Source organism: Oncorhynchus masou, chromosome 3 (genome assembly GCF_036934945.1).
Source record: "Oncorhynchus masou masou isolate Uvic2021 chromosome 3, UVic_Omas_1.1, whole genome shotgun sequence".
Classification (NCBI taxonomy): Eukaryota; Metazoa; Chordata; class Actinopteri; order Salmoniformes; family Salmonidae; genus Oncorhynchus; species Oncorhynchus masou.
Window position 1 is genome coordinate 26,258,104 of NC_088214.1, and position 14,291 is coordinate 26,272,394.

The window sequence follows — 14,291 nt, forward strand, 5'->3', positions numbered from 1 at the left end:
AAGCAATCATTTATTTTTGAAAAAAATGAAAAGCAAAAAAAAACAACTATTTTGAGAACATTGAGATGACGATACTGAAAAGAGAATTTCACAACGTAACATACTGTACCATTGATAACGTACTATGAATGAGAAAAGTTTATTAATATTGTTTTGACCTATAAACGCAACACTCTTAAAACTGGAAAGGTTAAAGTGAATACCAGCTAGAAGGAATGGCTATTTGAATGAAGAGAGTTGTACTAATATCCCGTGGGCAGATTCTGCATGTACAGCTGACCAAATTACGCAGGATTTTACTTCTAGGTTAACCGAGATTAGGGTTGTTCTAATCCTGAGACAAACCTCAAAAGAAGTAGAGGCAAAACAATCTTTTTTTTATTACACTCAGGAATGCAGAGGGACAATAAACATATATTTGTATGTAGGAATATTTGTCATGATTTATGAGAGTTATGTAATATGAGCTGATGTTTAGGGCATTAACTTTTTAAATAAACATGCTTCTTATTATTGGATAGTTGAATAAGTACAAAATATGATTAATAAACTGATTAACTTGATCAGAAGATACTGCAATTACTTTCCAATGTTATTCTTTTGGAGGTTTGTCTCTCCATGTCTTTTGATGACGAACAAGACTATTACAGCGTCTAATAAAACATTGTATTAGATCTAGCCTATTGTAGACAAAATATTAAATAAATAGTATCTGGACTTTCCTAGTTTAGTTAAAAACCTGACCAACAACACCATCTAGTGGTTAACATAATTGCTATAGTGTTTTAGTTATAGTTAAATGAATCCCTAAGAAACAAACAAGTAATAAATATGCTTTACACGACATTATAAACTGGGTTGTTCGGGCCCTGAATACTGATTGGCTGACACGTGATAAACTTGACACCTGTAACAACGTAATGTATTCGGCACAAAAGCTTGCACAGGATAAACTAACACCACTTTGTCGGGCAAAGACTCCACATCAAAACTCAAAAGAACAGACAACGACTCTTCTGTTTCCCCACTCACGCCACCCTGTCTGAGTAGCACCAAACATCAAGCATCACAAACACCGGGAATCTTTCCCTTCAATTGGTCAGCTTTCATATTTACCTCTACCCCAGTAATCACTGCATTCAATGGCGCCCTTTTCTTGAGAGCAAAACAATTCTCATCTCTTGCCCCCATTCGCTTAACACGGAGTGCCTGCTCCCTCTGACCAGCAGAAACGCAAACAATTATCACAAGACCACTTCTGGTTACCCTCACCAATTTCACAGCACCCTGAAACCAAAAATGGATCAGTCAAAAGGCAAGGGTCTACTTTTTCCAAAAACTTCACTCCTACTGTCACAGACTCATCTTTATCCGGACACTTCCTCCTCATTCACTTCTATTTCTCCTCCTGTCTTCAAACCATCTCCCTTTTTTAAACAGACTCAAGCTTACCCTCTTTCTCCCTATCTGTCGTAGACCTCTCTTTTTCCCTCAATTCCTCCTCCACAAGTATACGTCTCCTTATGATAATACTGCACTTCTCCTGACATACATCTTGTTCTTGCCTTCTCAAGGGACACCATTTAACCAGCTGTCACAATCTCCATGCAATCAGCACAAACCCTCTATCTTGCCCAACTGTCCCTTTATCTAGTTTTATACCGTGGCATTATTGAATACTAATTTCTGATTGGCTTGAAGGGCATTCTAGAGCGTACATTATTGACCTAAAATGCACGGTATATCAGCATGGTAGAATTCAATGGCTATAGTTCATTCTTACTTGTTCTATGTTTAAGCTGCTTTTGAAAGCAAAAGTTGAATAAAAAACATTATTGGCATTGTTGAATTCGATTTTCATAATAGCAACACAGGACTTTTGGTTTGCTTAGCTAAACTAGCAGGTCTGTTTGTTTGGATACCAAGGCAAATACTGTAGCTACGGTATATAGTAAACTTGCTAGCTACTTCAGTGGATGTGGAAAACATTTCTAACGGCAAATGAACACATTTATAGTGGTAAATGTGTTAAATTATAGCCATGGTATAAAAGGGATAATCAACTCGAGGCTCTATGCATTCTCTGGAAAATAATGTAACTCTGTGGAAGGTGCTAGAGCCCCAAGTTGATTTTATAGAGGTTGTGACTGGCTAGCTAGAAAGCAATGGATAAGAATGCCCAACCATGAAGCACAGGGGTGGCAGCAACATGTTGTGTAGGTGCTTTGCTGCCGGAGGGACTGGTGCACTTCACAAAATAGATGGCATCATGAGGAGGGGAAATTGTGAGGATATATTGAAGCAACATCTCAAGACATCAGTCAGGTAGTTAAAGCTTAGTTGCAAATGGGTCTTCCAAATGGACAATGACCCCAAGCATACTTCCAAAGTTGTGGCAAAATGGCTTAAGTACAACAAAGTCAAGGTATTGGAGTAGCCATCACAAAAGCCCTGACCTCAATCCTATATAAAATTTGTGGGCAGAACTGAAAAAGCGTGTGCGAGCATGGAGGCCTACAAACCTGACTCAGTTACACCAGCTCCGTCAGGAGGAATGGGCCAAAATTCACCCAACTTATTGTGGGGAGGCTACCCGAAACGTTTGACCCAAGTTAAACAATTTAAAGGCAATGCTACCAAATACTAATTGAGTGTATGTAAACTTCTGACCCACTGGGAAAGTGATAAAATAAATACAAGTTGAAATAAATCATTCTCTCTACTACTATTGTGACATTTCACATTCTTAAAATAAAGTGGTGATCCTAAGGGACCTAAGACAGGATTTTCTTTACTATGATTAAATGTCAGGAATTGTGAAAAACTGAGTTTAAATGTTTTTGGCTATGGTGTATGTAAACTTACGACTTCAACTGTATATACCTTTCAAAATATTTACCCTAATGTTGTGCAACTTGCATAGCTACCTTCTCTTTCTCTATATATTTATTGTTGCTTCATTCCTTCCTGGCTTTCAACAGTTAAATAAAATAAATGTATTGTCCTTGTCTTCATCATCGTAACGATATAGAATAAAATGCAGATGGATATCACTTCTCTTCTTGTATAGTGAATGGTTATGGGTCTCAATAAATAGCTGCTGTATTCTACCACCATCACGGTTCTCTCCCTGTGAGTTATGTTGACTGCTGTATTAACATTCAGCAAACAAGAGCTTGCATCCTGCTTGGAATAGTCTATTAGCATAAGAAATGCATAAGAAACACATTTTTCAGCAAGCTATTCTAGTCTAGCTTTTCCTGGGACTCCAAGAGTTAAGGAGCGTTTTCTTAGGAGAGAGGCCAGTGGAGCGCAGGTTCTTTTGTGCAAGAGACAGAGGCTATATAAGACTGCCAGTAAGATTGCACCAAAATCAACCATTTATTGGATCATCAAGAACTCCAAGGAGAGCGGTTCAATTGTTGTGAAGAAGGCTTCAGGGCACCCAAGAAAGAACAGCAAGCGCCAGGACCGTCTCCTAAAGTTGATTCAGCTGCGGGATCGGGGCACCACCAGTACAGAGCTTGCTCAGGAATGGCAGCAGGTAGATGTGAGTGCATCTGCATGCACAGTGAGGTGAAGACTTTTGGGGGATGGCCTGGTGTCAAGAAGGGCAGCAAAGAAGCCACTTCTCTCCAGGAAAAACATCAGGGACAGACTGATATTCTACAAAAGGTACAGGGATTGGACTGCTGAAGACGGGGGTAAAGTCATTTTCTCTGATGAATCCCCTTTCCGATTGTTTGGGGCATCCGGAAAAAAGCTTGTCTGGAGAAGACAAGGTGAGCGCTACCATCAGTCCCATGTCATGCCAACAGTAAAGCATCCTGAGACCATTCATGTGTGGGGTTGCTTCTCAGCCAAGGGAGTGGGATCTCTCACAATTGTGCCTAAGAACACAGCCATGAATAAAGAATGGTACCAACACATCCTCCGAGAGCAACTTCTTCCAACCATCCAGGAACGGTTTGGTGACGAACAAGGCCTTTCCCAGCATGATGGAGCACCTTGACATAAGGCAAAAGTAATAACTAAGTGGCTCGGGGAACAAAACATCGATATTTTGGGTCCATGGCCAGGAAACTCTCCAGACCTTAATCCCATTGAGAACCTTTGGTCAAATCTCAAGAGGCTGGTGGACAAACAAAAACCCACAAATTCTGACAAACTCCAAGCATTGATTATGCCTGAATGGGCTGCCATCAGTCAGGATGTGGCCCAGAAGTTAATTGACAGCATGCCAGGGTGGATTGCAGAGGTCTTGAAAAAGAAGGGTCAACACTGCAAACATTGACTCTTTGCATCAACTTCATGTAATTGTCAATAAACGCCTTTGACACTTATGAAATGCTTGTAATTATACTTCAGTATTCCATAGTAACATCTGACAAAATATCTAAAGACATTGAAGCTGCAAACTTTGTGAAAATTAACATTTGTGTCATTCTCAAAACTTTTGGCCACAACTGTATAGTGAAAGTCCCCACATACGTACTGATTTAAAAGCAACAATATTTGCGTGAAAGGCTGTTTTAAAACTTTGCAGCTGCAATTAAATAAAATAAAATCAGCAGATTGAGATATGTAAATTAGATGTGCATGGTTACTACATGATTCCATATGGGTTATTTCATAGTGTTGATGTCTTCACTATTATTCTACAATGTAGAAAATAGTAAAATAAAATAAATTACTTGAATGAGTAGATGTGTCCAAACTTATGACCGGTACTGTACTTTACTAGAAATTTGATAAACAGTGAAATGAGATCTCCACACATAGTATCGGCTGCAAGCCACACACAGGAAAACTCTTGTCATTGTAGTCAATAATTATCCAACTGTACCACCTGACAGGTCGTATCTGCATACCAATGACTACTGGAGAGGCCAGTTCTTATGTGTGTGTGCAACCAGTAAGTACTCTGAAAAGGACAACCTTAAGTTATGTCAAAGGTATGACCATGTGTTTCTCTCGTGTTGCTTCAGAAGAGGGTCAGCTGAATTTGTGTTTCTATTTATTCAGATCTTGTTTGTTTTACTATATTCTCACGTATTCCCTTTGCCAGATCTCTTTATTGAGCTTTACAGACGACTTAGATCATGACTGTTTTTTGTCAGTGCTGTTTAGCTATGTACAGATTCTATGGGTATGATAGATCAATGTCCATTTTGGATGCAATTTGAATAGAATTGATGGAGAGTGAGAACGATTGTGAGAGTGCCCGCATGTGCAGTCATTTAAGGTAACAATATTTGCGTGATATGCTGTTTTAAAACTCTGCAGCTGCAATTAAATAAAACAAATCGCCAGATTGAGATATGTAAATTAGACCACATTCAGTCTTTATATTACTGCAGCAAATGTAGTCCTACCTTTCATAAGAAAAAAAGTTACCCTGATGAGATGATACATGCATTATGCGCTGCGCTCTATACTGAGATACGCTCTCTGTCCCCACCCTGTGTTACGGCTTTCTAGGTGGGAAGGAGATTCGGACCAAAATGCGGCGTGTAGATTTCGATCCATGTTTAATAAACAAACGTAAAACACGAATCAATTACAAACACTACAAAACAAAGAACGTAACGAAAACCGAAACAGCCTATACTGGTGTAAATAAACACAAATCAAGGACATCAGGACACTAAGGACAATCACCCACGAAACACTCAAAGAATATGGCTGCCTAAATATGGTTCCCAATCAGAGACAACGATAAACACCTGCCTCTGATTGAGAACCACTTCAGACAGCCATAGACTTAACTGGAACACCCCACGAAGCTACAATCCCAATACAAACACACCACATACAAAAACCCATGCCACACCAAATAAATGAAGACAAACACAAAATACTTCGACCAGGGCGTGACACCCTGAGCTTTGATGATTGATCATACAGATAGCAGAGAGTAGGCCTGGTTCCATAGAGAAGACCGATTTAGACATCACATATCATTTAACAGTTCCATTTCACGTCATGCTGTTCATAGAAATCATTTATTTGAATTTACCGGTTTCTTGCAGATATTTATCCCGAATAAGGGGAGTGGGTTTGGGTGGAAAATCTCCGTACCCCGGTTGCTATTCAAACCTAGTTAGGGTTATGCCAAGATTAGGATAAGGGTTGTGGTTGGAGTTGAACTGGAATGTGGACATGAAGCTAGGGTTGTGGTTGATGCAAGGGAAAGTGTTGAACCCGGGATGTGAACATGAAGCTAGGGTTGTGGTTGATGCAAGGGAAAGTGTTGAACCCGGGATGTGAACATGAAGCTAGGGTTGTGGTTGATGCAAGGGAAAGTGTTGAACCCGGGATGTGAACATGAAGCTAGGGTTGTGGTTTATGCAAGGGAAAATGTTGAACCCGGGATGTGAACATGAAGCTAGGGTTGTGGTTGACGCAAGGGAAAGTGTTGAACCCGGGATGTGAACATGAAGCTAGGGTTGTGGTTGATGCAAGGGAAAGTGTTGAACCCGGGATGTGGACATGAAGCTAGGGTTAACCTTAGACCTAACCTTAGTTTGTCGTAATTTTAACATGTGTTTTAACCTACTTCTCTTTGGACCCGTAAAGTGCTGGAGCTTGGTTTCACCTGGCTCTCACTTTGACCCAAGGTGCAGGAGCCGGTTCCAGGTAACATATTTCAAAATCATTTATTGGTGCAGAAAAGAGAACTGAAAACAATGAACTGAAACACCTTTATAATCTACACCATCACTAAATGGAAAGTCAACAAATACCCTTTAATGCTCCTCCCACTGATAAAGTATGGACTGGAGAAGCCCCTTACACTTCTTGATTTCTTTGTATTGCCTTTAAAAATGAAATGGTACTATATATATCTACACAATTCAAAATTGAAGACGTTGTGCGAATGTGCTGTGCATACAGTACAATTGATGCAATGTTGGAAATAACTTTTATGCAGTACCACCAATAGCTAAATTAAGCCGGTTTACAAAGGCAATACAAAGGAATCAGGAAATGTTCTGGGCTTCTTCAGTTCATGCTTTATCATTGGGAGGAAAATGTAAGGGTATTTGTTGACTTTCCATTTAGTGATGCTGTAGATTAGAAAGGTGTTTTAGTTCCTTATTTCAGTTCTCTATTCTGCACTAATAAAGGATTATGAAATATGTCTCCTAAGATAAAGACGAGTGTATCAGTGTCATGATCTACATAGCATGTTGGGTACCTTCCTGGCAGACAAATTTACTGCATCCAGAGACTCCTGCTCCTGCTCTCAGTAAATGGTAAATTAGCATTGACAATATACAAACCCAAAGGGAATTACTGTAACCCTATCTTTGAAATTCAGCCAATATTTGCTTTCATGTGTCGCCTGTCAGTAATAGGAAGTATTTGGTTATACTTCCGCCGTAGATAAATTGATCTACAGTCCCAGTCAAAAGTTTGGACACACCTTCTCATTCAACTGTTTTTATTTATTTGTACTATTTTCTACATTGTAGAATAATAGTGAAGACATCAGAACTATGAAATAACACATATGGAATCATGTAGTAACCAAAAAAGTGTTCAACGAATCAAAATAGATTTTAGATTTTAGATTCTTCAAAGTAGCCACCCTTTGCCTTGATGACAGCTTTGCACACTCTTGGCATTCTCTCAACCAACGTCATGAGGAATTATATTCCAACAGTCTTGAAGGAGTTCCCACATATGCTGAGCACTTGTTGACTGCTTTTCCTTCACTCTGCGATCCAACTCATCCCAAACCATCTCAATTGGGTTGAGGTCGGTGATTGTGGAGGTCGGTGATTGTGGAGGCCAGGTCATCTGATGCAACACTCCATCACTCTTCTTCTTGTTCAAATAGCCCTTACACAGCCTGGAGGTGTGTTGTGGGTCATTGTAGTGTTGAAAAACAAATGATAGTCCCGCTAAGCGCAAACCAGATGGGATGGCGTATCGCTGCAAAATGCTGTGGTGGAGATGCTGGTTAAGTGTGCCTTGAATTCTAAATAAATCACTGAGAGGGTCACCAGCAAAGCACCCCCACACCATCACACCTCATCCTCCATGCTTCACAGTGGGAACCACACATGCAGAGATCATCCGTTCGCCTACTCTGCGTCTCACAAAGACACGGCGGTTGGAACCAAAAATATCTAATTTTGACTCATCAGACCAAAGGACAGAATTCCAGCGGTCTAATGTCCATTGCTATTGTTTCTTGGCAAGTCTCTTCTTATTATTGGTGTCCTTTAGTAGTGGTTTCTTTGCAGAAATTTGACCACTCAGTGAAGCATTTATTTGGGCTGCATTCGGAGGCTCGTAACTCCAACTAACTTATCCTCTGCAGCAGTGGTAACTCTGGGCCTTCCTTTCCTGTGGCGGTCCTCATGAGAGACAGTTTCATCATAGCCCTTGATGATTTTTGCGACTGCACTTGAAGAAACTTTCAAAGTTCTTGAAATGTTTCGTATTGACTGACCATGTCCTAAAGTAATTATTTACTGTCGTTTCTCATTGCTTATTTGAGCTGTTCTTGCCATAATATGGACTTGGTCTTTTACCAAATAGGGCAATCTTCTTTATACCATCTCCCTACCTTGTCACAACTCAACTGATTGGCTCAAACACATTAAGATGGAAAGATATTCCACAAATGATCTTTTAACAAGGCACCTGTTAATTGAAATGCACCCCAGGTGACTACCTCATGAAGCTGGTTGAGAGAATGCCAAGAGTGTGCAAAGCTGTTATCAAGGCAAAGGGTGGCTACTTTGAAGAATCTAAAATCTAAAATATATTTAGATTTGTTTAACAGTTATTTTGGTTACTACATGATTCCATATGTGTTATTTCATAGTTGTGATGTCCTCACTATTATTCTACAATGTAGAAATTAGTAAAAATAAAGAAAATCCCTTGAATGAGTAGGTGTGTCCAAACTTTTGACTGGTACTGTACTTTACTAGAAATCTGAACTTTACTGTACTTTACTAGAAATCAGCTGCAAGCCACACGCAGGAAAACTCTTGTCATTGGAATCAATAATTATCCAACTGTACCTCCTGACAGGTCGTATCTGCATACCAATGACTACTGGAGAGGCCAGTTCTTAGGTGTGTATGCAGCCGGTGAGTACTCTGAAACAGACAACCTTATGTTATGTCAAAGGTATGACCATGTGTTTCTCTCGTGTTGCTTCAGAAGAGGGTCAGCTGAATTTGTGTTTCTATTTATTCAGATCTTGTTTGTTTTACTATATTCTCACGTATTTCCTTTGCCAGATCTCTTTATTGAGCTTTTCAGACGACTTAGATCATGACTGTTATTTGTCAGTGCTGTTTAGCTATGTACAGATTCTATGGGTATGATAGATCAATGTCCATTTTCTATACAGTTGCCTACAACAGTATTTACATACTGTACTATTGACACTTTTACTTCCACAGCCTCTTATCTTCTACATTTACATTTACATCTACATTCACATTTTGGTCATTTAGCAGACGCTCTTATCCAGAGCCACTCACAGTTGGTGCATTCAACTAAGGTAAGACGACCACCTAACTAACCAAACAGTGAATTTATAAGCATACTCTTTGTATCTAAATAATAGTGTTAAATGTCTTACTTCAAACTTACTCCTTATTTAGCATTTCAGAGACCCAAGACGAGAGAATGGGGAATGAGGGCAATACATCTTGCGACAACATAGATGACAATGTCACACCTAAATCATACAGATATGCATTGCTGTCAATATACACTATAGTGCTTATTGGAGGGATCATCAGCATGTCCCTCATGATCAACAACATCAAGTTCAACGCCTGCTCAGTGACCACCACAGCCGTCTTGAACCTGATCATGGTCCACATCCTCTTTCTCCTGACTGTGCCCTTCCGCCTCTACTTCTATGCGGCCGGCGAGTGGCATCTCGGCCCTAACTTCTGCAAGGTGGTCAGTGCCATGATCCTCGCCCACATGTACCTAGCCTTTATCTTCTACGTGATAATTCTGGTGATCCGCTATCACGACTTCTTCAGGAGTTCTAAGCAGGTGTTCTACAGGAGGCTACATGCCGTGGGGGCCAGTGCTGCTGTCTGGGGCCTCATTCTAATTGTGGTGGTCCCTTTAACTGCTGTGAAATATGGATCATCTACAGACAGTAACACAACCACCAGTGACAATCAGTGCTTTAACTTTGGAGGGGTTTTTGATGAGAAACATGAAGTAGCTGTGCTGAACTACATCCTCAGTGCTCTCATCATCATACTTACATTAGCCCTGGGCTGTTGTCAGATGTGTATTCTGTGGTGTGTGTACAGAACTCACAGGGCGATGATCTTCTCGCAACAGGAGTTTTGGGCTCAGATCAAAAGTATTTTCTTTATGCTGGCCATTATAGTATGCTTTGTTCCATACAATGCATTCAGGATTTACTATGTGAGTCATTTTAATGCCAATCTCCAGGTAAAGAATGAGATTGCTCTCGCCGTCACAACATACAGCTGCTTTGACATGCTGACTTTTATAGGGAGAGGGTCGTTCAGACCCTGTGATACAATATGCTGTGTACCATGATTATCAACACTGATTATTGAGTCAAATATTATTCTATTTGCACCTTATTTGCACCATGTTAACCAAATGTACAAAACTACAGTGCACAAAACATTAGGAACACCTGCTCTTTCCATGACATAGACTGACCAGGTGAATCCAGGTGAAAGCTATGATCCCTTATTGATGTCACCTGTTAAATCCACTTCAATCAGTGTAGATAAAGGGAAGGAGACAGGTTAAAGAAATATGTTCAAGCTTTGAGACATGGATTGTGAATGTGTGCCATTCAGAGGGTGAATGGGCAAGACAAAATAAGTGCTTTTGAACGGGGTATGGTGGTAGGTGCCAGGCGCACCGGTTCGAGTGTGTCAAGAAGTGCAACGCTGCTGGGTTTTTCACGCTCAACAGTTTCCTGTGTGTATCAAGAATGGCCCACCATCCAAAGGACATCCAGTCAACTTAACACAACTTTTGGAAGTATTGGAGTCAACATGAGCCAGCACCCCTGTGGAACGCTTTCGACACCTTGTGGTCAATGCCCAATGAGTTGAGGCTGTTCTGGGGGCAAAAGGGGGTGCAACTCAATATTAGGAAGGTGTTCCTAATGTTCTGTACACTCAGTGCATATACTTTGATATCCTTCAAAGTGAAAGAGTTATAACTCTTCTCCAAGGTAAATTACTCGTTATAGCACTTTCCTAAGTAGGATATGATAATGCCATTTAGCAGATGTTTTTATCCAAAGCGACTTACAGACATGTGTGCATACATTTTACATATTCCAGATGTCCCTGGAATTGAACCCACTATCTTGGTATTGTGGACGCCATGCTCTACAAACTGATCAAATCAGAAAAGACAAGAAAACAAACAGTGGAACTATGTTTATTGTTATCTGTTGTAAAGTTCTGGAACATTAAACAAAGTAGTTACACACTGCCACTCCACATTGATGGGTTTGTACATGTTAGCTAAACTGATTCCTAAATAACCAGTCACCTAGTGTGTCATACTGTTACATTTACATCTATTTTATGCTAATTATGTAACAAACATATACATGTTGATAAATCATGCAACCTTTATATTTTTTACAACTACATTTTCAAGTGAATCATATCTTTGATTAAAATGTTCCTCTTTGTTTGTTCAATGTTTCTTGTGTTCACAGTTCCCTCCCTTTTGGGAAGACATGTCCATATTATTTAAAAAGGAATAATATAATTAAGCAATAAGGCCATAGGGGTTTGGTATATGGCTAATATACCACGTCTAAGGGCTGTTCTTGTGCACAACGTAACATGGAATGCTTGGATACAGACCGTAGGCCATATACCACAAACCCCCGAGGTGCCTTATTGCTATTATAAACTGGTTACCAATGTAATTAGAGCAGTAAAAAGAATGTCTGATATACCATGGCTGTCAACCAATCAGCATTCATGGCTTGAACCACCCAGTTTATAATAAGAATGAATCTACATCGAATGACTGCAATTAGTGCAGAATCACATTAGTGGAAACCAAGTCTGTTCTCAGGGCAGGCCTGGATGTAGATAAATATGTTTGAGTGGCGTGGAGACTATTTTTGCGTTTTAGCTAACCCTTTCCTAACCTTAACCTAATTCTCCTAAACCCGCCACGTTAATTATCCTAATTATGCATGTTCTCCTAACCTGCTGCGAAAAGTTACTTATGCTAGTCAAAACCGGCAGACCTGCCCTGAGAACAGTCTTGGTTTCCATTAATGCGATACTGCTCAATCATTGAAAACGCTCATCAGCTACATTTTAAAGCATTACATAGCAGGAGTAGGCATACACAGTTCCTAATGAAGTACCCACTTCAGTGGTGCTTAGCTTCAACAACAGCACTGCTAACTGTTACACTAACTTGCCATAAAGTAATGGTTGCTGCATCTGTGGTCGACATCAATAGTGATACAGTCTCGGTTGAAAAATACAACTCCAAACAAAGCACACAAAATGTATAAAATAGTGAAAGTACATTGCAGAAGTGTGTAAAGAAACACTGCACAAATTAGGATGTTGACAGACAATAAATAATGCCGATATCAGGTATCAGACATTTACATCCAAGGCAGCGGTGTTCAACAAAAACCTGTGATCAGTGATATATATTGTATAACATATACACTTATTTTAGGGTCCAAACAATAAAAATGGGTCCCTGTCTGGATATTGTTTCTGAAGGAAGTAGGAGATCACAATTACTGAACTCCTTTGTCGCTACAGCAACCCCATTTACTATAGGCCAACTGTATAATCTACTACCTGGATCCCACTGTCAACCAGCACCATTATATCAAATCAAAGTTTATTTGTCACGGGTGCCGAATACAACAGGTGTAGCCCTTACAGTGTAATGCTTACTTACAGGCTCTAACCAACAGTGCAAAAAAGGTATTATGTGAACAATAGGTAAGTAAATAAATAAAAACAACAGTAATATGACAGTGAAAAATAACAGTAGCGAGGCTATATACAGTAGCGAGGCTATAACAGTAGAGAGGCTGCATACAGGCACCGGTCAGTCGGGCTGATTGAGGTGGTATGTCTATGCAGATATGGTTAAAGTGACTATGCATATATGATGAAGTGAGAGTAGCAATAGCGTAAAAGAGGGGTTGGCGGGTGGCGGGACACAATGCAGGTAGCCCGGTTAGCCAATGTGCGGAGGCACTAGTTGGTCAGGCCAATTGAGGTAGTATGTACATGAATGTATAGTTCAAGCGACTATGCATACTGTATATGATAGACAGAGAGTAGAAGCAGCATAAAAGAGGGGTTGGGGGCGGGGAGGCACACAATGCAAATAGCCCGGGTAGCCATTTGACTACCTGTTCAGGGGTCTTATGGCTTGGGGGTAAAAATTGTTGAGGAGCCTTTTTGTCCTAGACTTGGCACACCGGTACCGCTTGCCATGCGGAAGTAGCGAGAACAGTCTATGACTGGGGTGGCTGGGGTCTTTGACAATTTTTAGGGCCTTCTTCTGACACCGCCTGGTATAGAGGTTCTTGGATGGCAGGCAGCTTAGCCCCAGTGATGTACTGGGCCGTATGCACTACCCTCTGTAGTGCCTTGCGGTCAGAGGCCGAGCAATTGCCATACCAGGCAGTGATGCAACCAGTCAGCATGCTCTCGATGTTGCAGCTGTAGAACCTTTTGAGGATCTGAGGAGCTATGCCAAATCTTTTTAGTTTCTGAGGTGAATAGGCTTTGTTGTGCCCTCTTCACAACTGTCTTGGTGTGTTTGGACCATTATAGTTTGTTGGTGATGTGGACACCAAGGAACTTGAAGCTCTCAACCTGCTCCACTACAGCCCCGTTGATGAGAATGGGGGCGTGCTCAATCCTCCATTTCCTGTAGTCCACGGTCATCTCCTTTGTCTTGGTTACGGTGAGGGATAGGTTGTTATTCTGGCACAACCCGACCAGGTCTCTGACCTCCTCCCTATACGCTGTCTTGTCGTTGATCAGGCCTACCATTGTTGTGTCATCTGCAAACATAATGATGGTGTTGGAGTCGTGCCTAGCCATGCAGTCGTGGGTGAACAGGGAGTACAGGAGAGGACTGAGCACGCACCCCTGGGGGGCTCCAGTGTTGAGGATCAGCATGGCATATGTGTTGCTACCTACCTTCACCACCTGGGAGGGGGCCCGTCAGGAAGTCCAGGATCCAGTTGCAGAGGGAGGTGTTCAGTCCCAGGATCCTTAGCTTAG

At 40.9% G+C, this 14,291-nt stretch overlaps 1 protein-coding gene across 1 annotated transcript; it reads left to right on the forward strand.

Annotated features, from left to right (window-relative positions):
* The first annotated feature begins 9,454 nt into the window (after positions 1–9,454).
* LOC135507972 (probable G-protein coupled receptor 141) lies at positions 9,455–11,691 on the forward strand. Its single transcript, XM_064927825.1, has 2 exons — positions 9,455–9,532; positions 9,636–11,691. The coding sequence occupies exon 2, from the start codon at positions 9,661–9,663 to the stop codon at positions 10,564–10,566; it is 906 nt and encodes a 301-aa protein (XP_064783897.1). The 5' UTR covers positions 9,455–9,532; positions 9,636–9,660; the 3' UTR covers positions 10,567–11,691.
* Positions 11,692–14,291: the final 2,600 nt, after the last annotated feature.